This window comes from Tachypleus tridentatus, chromosome 7 (assembly GCF_004210375.1).
Source record: "Tachypleus tridentatus isolate NWPU-2018 chromosome 7, ASM421037v1, whole genome shotgun sequence".
Classification (NCBI taxonomy): Eukaryota; Metazoa; Arthropoda; class Merostomata; order Xiphosura; family Limulidae; genus Tachypleus; species Tachypleus tridentatus.
Window position 1 is genome coordinate 139,571,250 of NC_134831.1, and position 13,964 is coordinate 139,585,213.

The window sequence follows — 13,964 nt, forward strand, 5'->3', positions numbered from 1 at the left end:
AAAAGCCATAGACAGCTTTTCACAGCAACCTATACGAGATGAGGAAAAGAAATTAAAGTCGATCACCTTTAATACAAATGGTGAGTTATGAAAAGAAAGGGTATTTAACTAAACATGTTTCCTCACAGTCACAAGACACTATAAAAGGACTGAAAAATTAGAGAACAGTACACTTTTCTCAACGATCCGGAGACAACAGTACAAAGCATGAAGTTCCTTGTAAGCTTATTTCTTTATTATTACTCTGAGCTATTTAGATTTAAGATATTTAGGTGTGAAAGCTGGAATTTAAAGCTGTTTTTTTTAAAGAGTCACAAATAAGTATTTGTAACTTGTGGCCTACCTCCTCAATTCAAGTAACAATCGAACTAAACAGTAATATTTAATTTTTATAATTATCAGAATAAGAAGGATGTCATTATAACATTAATATAATATTTATTATTTTATATCTAGATCGTTTTTCTCGGTCTTCTGGCCTACACCCATGCTGGTCTGCTAGGCGCTGGTCTTATTGGTCCAGCTGGTGTTGCACCTGTTGGTGTCGCTCCCGCTGCTGTTGCTCGTGTTGCCGTAGCACCTATTGCCGCCTTTGACGCAACTGGTGCTGTTGCTGCTGCTCAGGGTTTGGCTGCACGTGGCATTCCCGTGGGTCGAGCTGCTGCTTCTGTTACCCGTATCAACCACGGTGGTGTAGGATTAGGACTTGGAGTTGGTGCATACGGGCTAGGTCTGGGAGGCCTCGGATATGGCTATGGTCTGGGAGGACTGGGATATGGATATGGTCTTGGAGGGCTGGGATTAGGAAAAGCACTATTGCACTGATCACTGTAAGAATGTTTTCCTATATATAAATAAACACGTACACAAACAACCTAACACATCTTTCATCGACTTGCCTTTATATAAATTCTTAAACATAATTAAAATAGCCTATAATGTTTCAGTAAGAATAGTTACATTCATCTATACGTAAATGAATAAAATAAAACCATATGTTTTTATTATATGTTTATTATACTATCACCATGGAGTTTTACTTATCCTTTGATTATGTTGGTATCTTTATTATTGTTTTAGGCTACCTGAGCATTTGACGAAGTCTATTGTTACGGAGAGTATAACAGAACCAAAAGTGGCTGTAAAAACTTAATGTTTTGTCAGCTGTCTTACTTGAAAATGATTTGTGGCTGTAAATAACATATCAATGTTATGTAATTAATAAAACAATACAGAAATTCTTTCGATGAACGTGTGATATTATTTAAACATAGAGAAATTCACAAGAATTATATGATTTTTATTAGATAACACAACTTTGTTAAGTAATTATTCGAAAGCATGCTCTTCCATAACTAAATTTTGTTTGTAATCCAGACATTCCGAGGTCACATTTAATTTCTTAAATCTTTATGAAGAAAAAGTACGTTAAACATATATACAATGCATTTAGTTTTATTACTTAATGTTCTATGCCCTGTAGTGCAGTCTAAATATAGTACTAACTCATCCCGGGGTGGAAGGTTTGAAGTATTTCACATCCTTTTCTGGAAAAAGCAATACCACCACTTATACCATTATTTTACATATGTTGGGTAACTACTGATGCAAGTATTCTAGACTTCTTTTCTCCGTTTATAGCCTCATTTTACAAAAGAAGGCCCATAATTTTTCAGTTTTAGTTTCTTTTAATTAACTTTTAAAAAGTATGAATGAAATATTTACCTTTTAGCGGATCTCATATCCTTCCAGGTAATCTTGGCATTCCTTTTTTCTAAGTTCATCCTGGATTCTTTCTAGCTCACTGATCCGTATTTTTTGATACGTGAAGCTACGTCTGTGTGTTGTATTATTAGCCACTTGTGGTTCCTGAGGTTGTTTGATTGTTTAGAAAAATTCTATCTGTTTCACTTATACTGTTGGTACTGTAATCACATACTGTTCCAGACGTTGCCGTCTACGCTTTGCCTATATGTGAACCGTAAGGTTCTATGCTTTGGTCTTTATGGATCGCTTGGTAATTATTTTTAAGTCTTTCACTATCTCACTTAAAAATAAAGGAAAACAACTTATAAAGAATGACAAACCTCACAGAAGATGATAATACAAGTACTGAAAATTCACACAAAAACAACAAGTGAGAATCACGATTATCTAAACAAACCTTACAATAATGAAGTCGACATAAACAGGCTTATTAAATTAACTGTGATAATTTTAAACTTATATATCTATTGGTTAAATTAGTAAGAATCTAAAATTAAAATTTATTGAATACTTGAAAATCATTGAATATAAATGAAACTTCAACCATAAAATAAATTAGTACACATTCTAACATATGAATTTATGAAACGTATCCCGTTTACTTTTATTAAACGTATTCTACTTTTGTTTAAATATTCTATTTTCTCTTTTTTTTTTCTGTCCCCGATGGGATAGCTCGCGGTAAGTTTACGTACGTAAAACGCTAAAACAAACAAATTTTATCTTTTAACAAGTGAGAATTTTTTGCTAAAAAGCGAAAAGTCGTTTTGTGGGATTTCTTTTAGAAGCCTAAGAGAAAATGAATATTTTCAGACGCTTTTAGAAATAATCGCGTTCCCTCGATAAATATATTTTTAAATTACTAATAGCTAAAATAATTTTGACACAGAACAACATATAATCAATATTGCGTCTTTGTGTGTACGTCCATCCCTTTAGGGAGCAGTGGTAAGTCTCCAAATTTGCAATGTCCATTTCTACCCTTTATACTATTCTCATCTCATTAAAAATTACCAAATAATTATAATATTAACACTATTTATATTTTTAATTCCTCTCATTGTTAGCCTGTATTACATTTCCGAAAGTCACACATGTACTTGTCACCACTTTTAATTGCGTATTTTTTATGAACCGCTAATGTTTTCAGACACTCATTCAGTAGATCATTCTGGTTGAGGCTTATTTGCATGAATTACTGACAGAGATTATAGTTTAAAACACACTCGGTAACTACTGTTTTCAACTTACGACTCAAAATCACCCAAATAACGAGGACATATTACCTGTTAGCTACAAAATTGACACTAGAGAGCATTGCCGTACAATTGTAAGTTAATGAATCGATGTAAATATTTAATAGGAAATTCGAGAGAAACATTCCAAAATTTATTGGCTGCCAGTTTTCAAAATTAAGTTGATCTGATTAGACGAATCGATATTTCTGCAACCAAACCTAGAATTAGAACTTACAGACCCAAGTAGACAATAGAAACTAATACACAAAGGGTTCATTCTATTATTACGTAATGATTTTTTTCTATATTTGACCCCTCAAATGCCCCTCAGTGATACAGCGGGTACTTCTGAGTACATATAAAGCCACAAGCTAGGTTTCAATACCCATAGTGGATAGGGCACAGATAGCCCACTGTGTAGCTTTGTGCTTAACTTCAAACAAACGTAATATACAACTAATAAAAATAGTTACTATCACAATATAATTAGTTATGTTAATAGACCTATATATATATTAGCAATGCTGTTGTTGTTTTTATCAAATGCGTTCAACATTTCGACCTGTACTTATTAGTAAAAATATTAGGCTGTCATCTTAATTAGCATCATTGTGTTTGACAACAAATGTTTAATATTTTTACTCTTCAAATACCCAAAAACTAACATATCAGTTGAAACCGTTAAAATAACAATGGAGACGTGCTTGTTGCTAGTAAAATGTTAAACAAAACATCAAGAACGACGAAGACAAACAAGAAAAAGGACAGTGGTCCCACGTCACAAGAAGACAACAAAACAGGATATTACGCCTAAATAAGATCTGCATGAAGGAGAATGAATGATTCATAATATATAATTAATACGTTGTAAAAATAATTAGATTATAATGAGGAGGATTGCAAATATCTTCGTAACTGGATCATCTGCTAATTAAGGTAATAATTGACATTTCTATTGGAGGATATGCTTCTGTGTTAAGGAGTGTCTGTGCTAAGACATCACAGGGACCGTAGAAATAGTGGATACTCAGATGGATGCATCATGAAGTTGTCTCTTTGACCCAACATGTGTGTGGATACGAAGTGCAAAGTGCAGTCCTAATAGTGAAATTTACAATCACAGAAATATGAAAAGGATTCACGTTATCGAGCAATTCAAGCGTTGCCTATATGAAGATGGCACAGTCCATCCTGTGCAGGTAATAACCGTTGATGAAGGTCCGAATCAATGTTCCTCCTCTGCAAATACAATCAAATGCGCCGTTGATTGCTTCTCTTTCTTATGATCTCGATACAATGTTTACAGCAACAAATGTTTCCAGCAGAAGTGGAGCGACACAAGGAGTCTCTCAGCCATGACCTTTCCGACCATATTTTTCCATACAACCATTTTGTAAGTTATCTGGACAACAAAAGACAACATTAATGGAAGGCTTGAAAAGCTAAACTTCGAACAAGTCAGTAAGGCCTTGGCTGCAGTTTGGTCAAACATGGTTATTGATGGGCATCCAACACTTGCTGAGAACGTAGGCAAGGATGAAGAAATCTCTGATGCAGATTCGATTCACAAAGATGACAAATAGTATGTGGCACATGCTCCAGATTTGTAGCGATCCAAGGTCAAGATTTTTGTCCATAGCAGATTTTTTTCTTCTACTACCGATTCTATCACCCAGAAAAACCAACCATCAAGGAAGAGACAGATTATCTACCATCTGGCTCAGCATAGCCAGGTGGTTACAGCACTAACTTGACACATAATCTGAGAGTTGCAGATTCGAATTATCATCACACCAAAAATGCTCCACCACGGGTGAAAGGGCAAGCATTTTTGGTATGATGATAATTTGTTGGTAAAAGAGTAGCACAAGAGCTGGCGGTAGATGGTAAGGACTAACTGCCTTCCCTCTAGTCTCACACAGCTAAATTAGGGACGGCTGTTCAAGTAACTCTAGTGTAGCTTTGCACGAAATTCAGAAAAACAAACAAACAATTGTAAACGATCAACAATGAGTTTTAATAAATACGAAAATAGAACTATCACTACCAATTAATCTCTAAGATCCAAAGTTTAAAATTTGTAAACAATCGTATGCCTTCCAACTATTGGTTTATTAATTTACAGCTATTTTTAAAGCAGCCACAGTGTTAAAGTTGTTTTATATATTTTAAGCAGGTTTACCTAATACTGCTTGAGTTGCTCCAGGTGGTTAAGGCACTGGACTCGTAATCTGAGGGTCCCGGATTCGAATCCCCGTCACTTCAAATATGCTCGCCCCTTCAGCCATGGAGGCGTTATAATGTAACTGTCAATCTCACTATTCGTTGATAAAAGAGTAGCCCAAGAGTTGGCGGTGGGTGGCAATGTCTAGTTACCTTCTCTCTAGTCTTACACTGCTAAATTAGCGCAGATAGCGCTCGCGTAGCTATGAGCGAAATTCAAAAACAAACAAAGAAATCGACGTAAAAAATTTGGTTTCAATACTCATGAGGGGCAGAATACAGATAGACTATTGTGGAGCTTGTTCTTAACAACAAACAACCCGATAGGCTTAATTTCAAAATTAATGAAATGTAAGAAATATTTCTCTTAGTAATTTGTCGCTCAATGCCACAGCAGTATGTCTGCAGACTTACATCACTAGAAAACAGGTTTCGATACCTGTGGTTGGCAGAGCACATATACAGTGTAGTCCATTTTGTAACTTTATGCTCATCTACAAACAAACTTGCTAATTTCCTATATCACTTTCTTTGTCTAAACACAAACTCAATATTCACAACATTGAACTAACTGACTAACTTACTGGCCGACAGTGAAGTTCAAATTGAATAAGTGAAGCACAAACTACTGGTAAATTTACTGAATATCTTATTTCTAATATAACCTACCTAGCTTTTAATATGTAGTTCAAACTGTTTTATAAACTTTCAAGAAGGTTTTAGTAATTAAGGCCGTTTTAATCACATTACTTTAAACTACCTTCCTGCTACATAATAATACAAAGTTGAAGAATTTCTAGACTAAAATGAAAACATTCAACAATAAACGCAGAGATAAACATGAAATACTGCAATTGATCCCCGTATTTATTTGAATCGCTCAAGTAGCGGCACCTCGCGGTCATATTGGGAGATGCAAAAAAATCTTGATTCAGCTGTAAGAGAATGGGAAAAAAAAATCGATAAAATAAGCTTATTTAGAAAAGGAACAAGTTGCGAAGCTAGTGCGTAGACGAAAGTGAAGAATTATGTCTGGTATTTATGTATTTGTTGATTTTTAGGAGGGTTTTTCGAAATAGAAGCAAGTTGGATGGGGTTAAGGTTAAGTTTAAATTTGCCGTCTACACTAATCTGATAGATTAAAGATAAAATATATGCAGACTGTAACTATAAGCTGGTTAATAGATAACTATGTATGTATACTACTTTTCAGTCACACAACTGACACGACTAACGAATTATATATATAAATCTTGGAAAATTTAAATTTCAGCTAGCCCTAAACATATGCTTGTATCTATAAACATCGTACATAAGATAACACGTAAGAATGGATATGTGTGTGTGTGTATATATGTGTATTTCTAAAGCATAGTTTTAGTTTAACGCAGCTAATCAAAGCACTGAAATATTATAATTTATCATTGTACATCCACTGTGTTGAGCAGTTTCTATTGACTGCACTATGCTTGCTTACTGACAGTCAGTTATTGGGTGTAAGATTCAAAGAAATGTAATTTACAATGTAATGAGCCTAAAATAGAAAAAAATAGGTAAAAGACGTAATGATATGCACATTTGTCAAATAAACGTTTCAAAGCACCACTTGTTTCCTTCATGTGTGGCAGAACAATAAAATATGCAAGTAAATTAATAACTACGTATTATTAGGAATCCTGATTCATAGCCACGCAGAATGTCGCCTCATACTTAAAGTATGATTTTCGTTTTCCAAAAGAATGTTTCTTGATTTTTTTTTCAGTATTATAGGTTTTTGTTACATGTTTTATTATTAATTGTGTAAGTATTATTACAGGCTTTCATAGTTAACCATTAATTGTTGAGATACTACGTTGAGCAAAATAAACTAAATAATCTTACTTGTCAATGTGCATTCAGGTTTCGTTTAATAGTATGTATTTACAGACATATTTAGGACACTTTGAACTATACTAGGTTGCGTACTTCTACACTAAATGGAACACAGTAAACTTCTATAACCAGAAAATCTATCTAGTTCCCTTTACTTATTTATTAAACATTCTGCGAAACTTTATATACCTATCTCGACAAGTAAAGCATTTTGCTGTAACTTTCTTAGAACAAAAGTAAAAATTAACTTACAATTTTCAAGTAAAAGTTTCCTATTCTTATTCTCATGGTAAAAATTAATCAAGCTTCGCCGAATTAATGTTAATTTTTAGAGAAACATTCAGAAAAACATGCAGGAACAATCCAACTAGTTTGAACAGGTACTTTGGTTTAACAATAGAGTTTACACGATAAAATGTTATACCATATTGGTTCCAAGTGTTTGTTGTGTTTTAATACAAAGCTATAAAATGTATTATCTGTTCACCACGGCTATCTAAACGCTGTTTTTAGTGGAATAAGCACTCAGACTTACTCCCGAGCCATTAGGGGTTTAGAGGAGCATGTAGGACATTAAAAAATGAACTTTTATAACCAGACATAACTATTCAAAAGTGACAAAAAATTTGATCGAGTGGTGTGTTTCCAGAAATATACCTTAATGTTTATGAGTTTATATATTTTATCTGACTGATGTTAATTTAATCGACTTGAACAGAACAATTTTGTAAATAATTCTTGAAATATTCGTTTTTCCACATTTACTCTGTTCTTCAAGTTGATTTATGATGAAAATAAAGAAAACTGTGAAATCAAGTAAAACATTAATTATGTACTTCCATTTTGACCTTAGCCTTAGTCATATTCAGGTTCGTTAAATCTTGATGTACTTAGAATGGCTGATGTTTGGTTTTACAAGAATGCACCCCTAGAATAACTGACAATTGTAATTATTATACAAAGTGACAACGATTCTTAAAACGAACAAAATAATCTCTAAAGGTTTAAATAACTGACAACAATAAGCTACTTCTAAATCCATTGCATATCGTGGTAAATGTTTAAAACGTTTTAGGTTGTGTTCTATATTACAATTCAACTTTTCAAAAAAAAATTCTAAAGTGCAATATTCTTAGAGATTCATAAGCTCGAGCAGTCTAGATATTGATCTATGTAAGTGATATGGACGTCATAAGGGACTTAAAAAGACTCACATCAGATCTAGACATGATATACAGTTTATGGCATTATATACTTATCTGGTCATAATTCCCAAAATGGCGGTCACTTTTTTTAAAACTATAACAACATTAATCGAAACTCCACTATAGAAGAACGAGCATGTTTCGATTACTGTAGATTTACTTAACTAGTTTTACCTATATTAAATATTTTAACAACAGTACAATAAATGTAATAAGACTATTACAATTAATGCTACAAAACAGCCATGAAAATACGTATAGCAAATCCACGCATAAACAAAGATTTAAAAAAATTATATCAGAAGTAAAAAATACATAAAATTATATTTTATAGCAGTTGTATCTCAGCCAATTCGATGTTTTTTCGCATGAACCTCCCTAAGTAAGCACACAATACTCATATATGTATAAATATTATTGCCTTTATTAGTATATCTTTAACTGTTGAATACATTTGAAAATGTAATGTACGTAGTTATTACATAAACATAAGGCAGCCTGTAGACTTTTAGCACTTGCTTAAATCCTTTTAAGATAACTTATTTTCTCAGTAAACTTCTGCATTTAGCGGGTTTTAAAAAATAAAGGTAACAAAAACCGATATAAGTTTATTATAACTTGGTACAATGAACTAAAATAACTGATTATATATACTGATTAGTGGATCAGGGCTTTAGCTACTCCAAGACCGTAGGCACCAGTATAACCGTAACCGGCCAAACCTAAGCCATAGTAGCCATAGTGGTAAGGAGCAGCGTATCCAAGACCAGCATAGGTAAAGCCAGGACCATAACCATATCCATGACGAAGAAGGTGACCTTCCTTGGCAGAAGCAGCTCCCTGAAGGGCGGCGAATCTACCCTGGGCAGCAGCGTAAGCACCTTGGGCAGCGGCATATCTTCCCTGAGCAGCACCGATGGCACCAGTGATTTCTCCAGCAGGAGCTAGGTGGTAAGGAGCGACGGCAGCGCCATAAGGAGCAGCCAGAAAACCAGCGTGTGAGTAGGCCAAGAGGCCGAGGAAAACGGTCGCAAACTGTGAGGAAAATTAAGACACGGTGTCATGGTAATTAGAGATTAATTAAGTTAATAATAAAGTGCAAAGTTCCTAGTGAAAATTCTGATAATTATGCTAATTATTAACATTGTTTTGCTCATTATGAACTGTAAAAAAAAGATTTATAACATAATAATACTGAAACAAGTTTGTTGTCATAGTCTACAATTAGTTATCTAATTTCATTTATCAAAAAATATTATATAAATAATTTAGGATATTCAAAATAAAATCAAGTTTTAATAACGTAAGGTAAAACTATTTTCATATGGTTCCAATGGTTGTTATTGAGAAAAGTTCCGAGTTTACTTAGATTTGAAATAATTAGAACCAAACAGTTTTGTACTCACCACAATGTTCATTTTTTGATGCTGGTTTGTGCTGAAGAAAATTCAACTGGTTATGAAGAGCGTTGGAAAGTCCTTAAGGAGCTCTTTTTATACTTCCATTAGCCTCGTTAACTGACCACACCCAAGAGAGACATACATAACCAAGGACATCTTGCAACGGAAAGACTTCCCTATATTTTACCATCAGCAGAAATGTCATTACCATTCTGGAGAATTTTCTGAAAGAAAAACCCCTTGATAGAAAGTATCATAGTTACCCAAGGACTCAAAACGTGAAGTATTTCGGTTAAACAATACAACCAATCATAAAAACCATTTTGCCACAAAAAAAAAAAAACAGAACGAGGCCAGGTAAAAATGGCCTTGAGTTTGGTAGTTCTTATGAACTGTATCCTTACCACAGAATATAAGTATATAATCTTTTATTAAGAAAGCATACTTAATAGTGTTGCCCATAAAACCTAACTATGTGAAGATTAGGCGACTCTAAATTAATTGCTAATGCCAGTAATTATAGCTATTTCATTAACTAACCTAAAGACCTGTAGATAAAACAACGATTACGTCCATCTCAGAAATGATTGCACTGCCATAATAAATAATAAATGTTGGGACTGTTAATACTTTATTTATACTCAAGTATTAACAACTCGATGTGTTATAGATAATAATAACTACTAAAAATCAAAGAATTTATTTTGTGCTCCTTAATGATATAAAGTAATATTACTATTGTTAATTATTGTTAATATTACTATTCTTGCTCTATGGTAAGTGACAAAAATAATAATGAACTGCTGAAATTTTCATGTTTTTTATATCAATATTTCTCTCCACTCTCGATTACTGCTATGTTGATAAAATAAAATGAGCCATGATATTTGTGGAGGTTTTTTAGTTATTACGGCATCGAAACCCTGCACGTACACGATGAGCATTTAACGAAAATACAATGTACAGCTACAAATATTGATTCTTAAACACACAAGTACAGCTTCAGATGTTGATACTTAAACACACAGGCACAGCTACAAATATTGATGCTTGAACACACAAGTACAGCTACAAATGTTGATACTTGAACACACAAGTACAACTACAAATGTTGATACTTGAACACACAAGTACAGCTACAAATGTTGATACTTGAACACACAAGTACAGCTACAAATGTTGATACTTGAACACAGAAGTACAACTACAAATGTTGATACTTGAACACACAAGTACAGCTACAAATGTTGATACTTGAACACACAAGTACAGCGACAAATGTTTACACTTAAACACACAAGGATAGCTATAAGGGTTTACACTTAAACACGTAAGTACAGCTACAAATTTTGATACTTGAACACACAAGTGCAGCTACAAATGTTGACCTTAAACACACAAGTTAGCCGTAATGCCTAGAATGATATAAGTCGCAAGTTCTAATCACAGCGCTTAGAGCATCGTAATTCTTGTTTAGTTATAAGAACTTTTGAAAGTCGAGAAAAATGTAATAATATAACAGCTAAATAATATATCAAATGCTAACTTAGATATAGCAGGCATAAGATCGTCATTGATAACGCAATGGGCTCTCTGTATTTTCCGTGTGTGTGTCTGTTTTTCTTATTTATTACGAAGCTACGCAATGGGCTCTTTGTATTCTGGGTTTCTGTGTGTGTGTGTGTGTGTGTGTATGTCTGTTTTTCTTATTGATTACGAAGCTATGCAATGGGCTCTCTGTATTCTGGGTGTGTATGTATGTCTGTTTTTCATTATAGCAAATCCAGATTGAGGTACCTACTGAGTCCACCGAGCAGACTCAAACCCCTGATTTTAGCATTGTAAATTCGTAGACTTACCGCTATACCAGTGGGAGACTCTCTGTATTGTGTCCACTGCGGGTATCAAAGCTCAGATTTTAACGTTTAAACTTCAGACCTACTATTGAACCACTGGAAAGCAAAACATTGGTGAAGACGCTATTTATCTCTTTAATTACTTGAACTGTTTCGAAACGAAATAAATTAAATTAATAAACTTTAATTTTTATCAATTTTGTTTAAATCATTAAACATCAGAATTTAATATTTTTATTAATGTCGTTTCGTTTAACGTTTCTATAAATATATTTATATTAACACCAAATTGTTTATTATTAATATTAACCCAAATCTCTAAACTCATAACTGTAGGTCAGGTTCTAAACAGTTCCGATGCAACCGTCACAAACAATGAGGATTCATAACATCGGCTGTACAATTGTATTGGTTAGAAAAACCAACAAGATGATAGGTCTTAGGAGTTTTTACTTTTGAATATATTAATTAGATAATGCAGTTTTTCCTAACGTACTAAAAGTGCTGAACCATGCTAGATAAGTGTCATTACGTTTTTTCAATAGTAATAGAACAACCATTTACATTTTTTACATAATTTGGTAACATTAACCAAGAATGTGTTATATACTTTTGTTGTTTTAACGAAAGTAGTCCTTCACATAATTGTGGAGAAAATGAACAATCATAATTAGGTCAATTTTACGCAAAATGAAAGAGACAATTTCGAACATTAAAACTAGTTCTTATCCATTGAGTAATATCTGTACTTTGTTTAATCTGTTTAGACGTTTTGTTTGAGGGTACGAGTTGGTTCTGTGGTAAAATAGAGAATTTCGGATATGGAAAGCCGAGCTCCAACCAGTTTGATACCACTTAATAATATCCACACATTAAGCTTTGCGTGTGTTATCAGAGCGATAGTCAGTTTCTTAGGGTGAATAGTGGGTGGCAAGGTAGTGTTTACTGGCTGTCTTCCCAACTAAAACACATGGAGCTTCGTTTACATTGGCCTGTTGCACACAAATGTAACATTAAACTACAGTTCCAGTGGATTGTGACATGAAGAGAGGTATTGTGTAAGCTTAAATAGAGTTCGAAATGAGTTATTAAATTTAAAATAATTGTTCGATTTAAATCAACTTTTAAATGTCTTTCTTTTGCGTTCTCTCCACCCCGGAAAATCTAATTCATGTTTTTAGCAATGTAATCCAGTAATCTTGTTGTTAACCCAAGAGGAGACCAAACTATTATAATAGTATGCTTAAACTAAGTTAATGATATGCGTAATTACAAATACCGAGCTTACTAACAAAATAAGCACTGTTCTATGATTACCTAAATTACGTTATAAATAAATAAGTTATGCTACATATTATATTATATTCCGGACGAGTCTCCGATTTATTATGCTACGTATATTAGGCATTAATATTTCAAATAACCGGATATTTTAACTTAGTAATTAATTAAATGTTAATATGTACTAAATATGTGATGTTTGGCAACAAAACTGATACACAATATGCTAACACAAATACATTTTAAAATACAAATATAAAAACTATATAACTTATAATAACACTTATATCCCCAGTGGCACAGCAGTATGTCTGTAGACTCTCATCCCCAGAATCCGGCTTTCGATACCCATAGTGGGCAAAACACAAATAGTCAATTGTGTAGCTGTGTGTTTAATTCCAGACAAACAAATAAAGGTTATTACTAATTGTTATTACAAATGATGATTTATGTAGAAGAGTTTTACAAACTATACTGAGTTGTATATCTAGTCTAGAACTGAATAACTTATCGACGATCTAGCTCCACGCCGAGAAAATTAATTCCGAGTTAATATTGTCACACCTCGCTTAAGCTGGCTAGTTTGGTTGGCTCACACCTCTTAAAAGCTGACTTTTCCGGTGAATATATTTTGTGTTCTTGTAGAAATGATAATGTCTGTAGTAATTTACCAAAGTTGAACGGTTTGTAATATTCAAAATCTATAAACGTTCCTGGACAAATTCTGTAGTTTTCCGATTAATAGGTGTTAATCACAATTATAGCTTCCTGGGTCTATAGCACACTGACTGTAATAAACTAGTAATAATGTTCTTCTATTACTCTCTTTCGGCCAACTGGTTTTTTATTAATTAATTTGCAAGTTTCTCGAAGTTTCAACAATGTTCGAAAACGCGCAAACGGTTTTGTGAAACAAATATTGTTCACTCTTACTCTCAAGAAACTTCTTCAAATTTCGAGATCAGATGGGACTTGCGTAATATACAGGAAAGGATATACGTAACATGCGAAAACGAAAACTATATCGAAACAAGCATAGATACTAAAACAAACGTTTAACGCAAATCTGTTACAGTTTCAGGTGGCAATAGAAGGAAACCCAACTGTGTAGCATGAAGTGAT

At 33.4% G+C, this 13,964-nt stretch overlaps 3 protein-coding genes across 3 annotated transcripts in view; 1 reads left to right on the forward strand and 2 right to left on the reverse strand.

Annotated features, from left to right (window-relative positions):
- Window positions 1–13,964, reverse strand: part of LOC143256730 (uncharacterized) — a 156,671-nt gene that overhangs the window by 53,527 nt on the left and 89,180 nt on the right. The window lies entirely within an intron of this gene.
- On the forward strand, window positions 61–1,241 carry LOC143256727 (uncharacterized). Its single transcript, XM_076514335.1, has 3 exons — window positions 61–219; window positions 457–830; window positions 1,081–1,241. Exons 1-2 carry the CDS (start codon window positions 208–210, stop codon window positions 823–825), a joined length of 381 nt encoding a protein of 126 aa, XP_076370450.1. The 5' UTR covers window positions 61–207; the 3' UTR covers window positions 826–830; window positions 1,081–1,241.
- Window positions 8,710–9,871, reverse strand: LOC143256726 (uncharacterized). The gene is made up of 2 exons (XM_076514334.1): window positions 9,712–9,871; window positions 8,710–9,340 (listed from the first exon to the last, which is right to left on the reverse strand). Exons 1-2 carry the CDS (start codon window positions 9,721–9,723, stop codon window positions 8,963–8,965), a joined length of 390 nt encoding a protein of 129 aa, XP_076370449.1. The 5' UTR covers window positions 9,724–9,871; the 3' UTR covers window positions 8,710–8,962.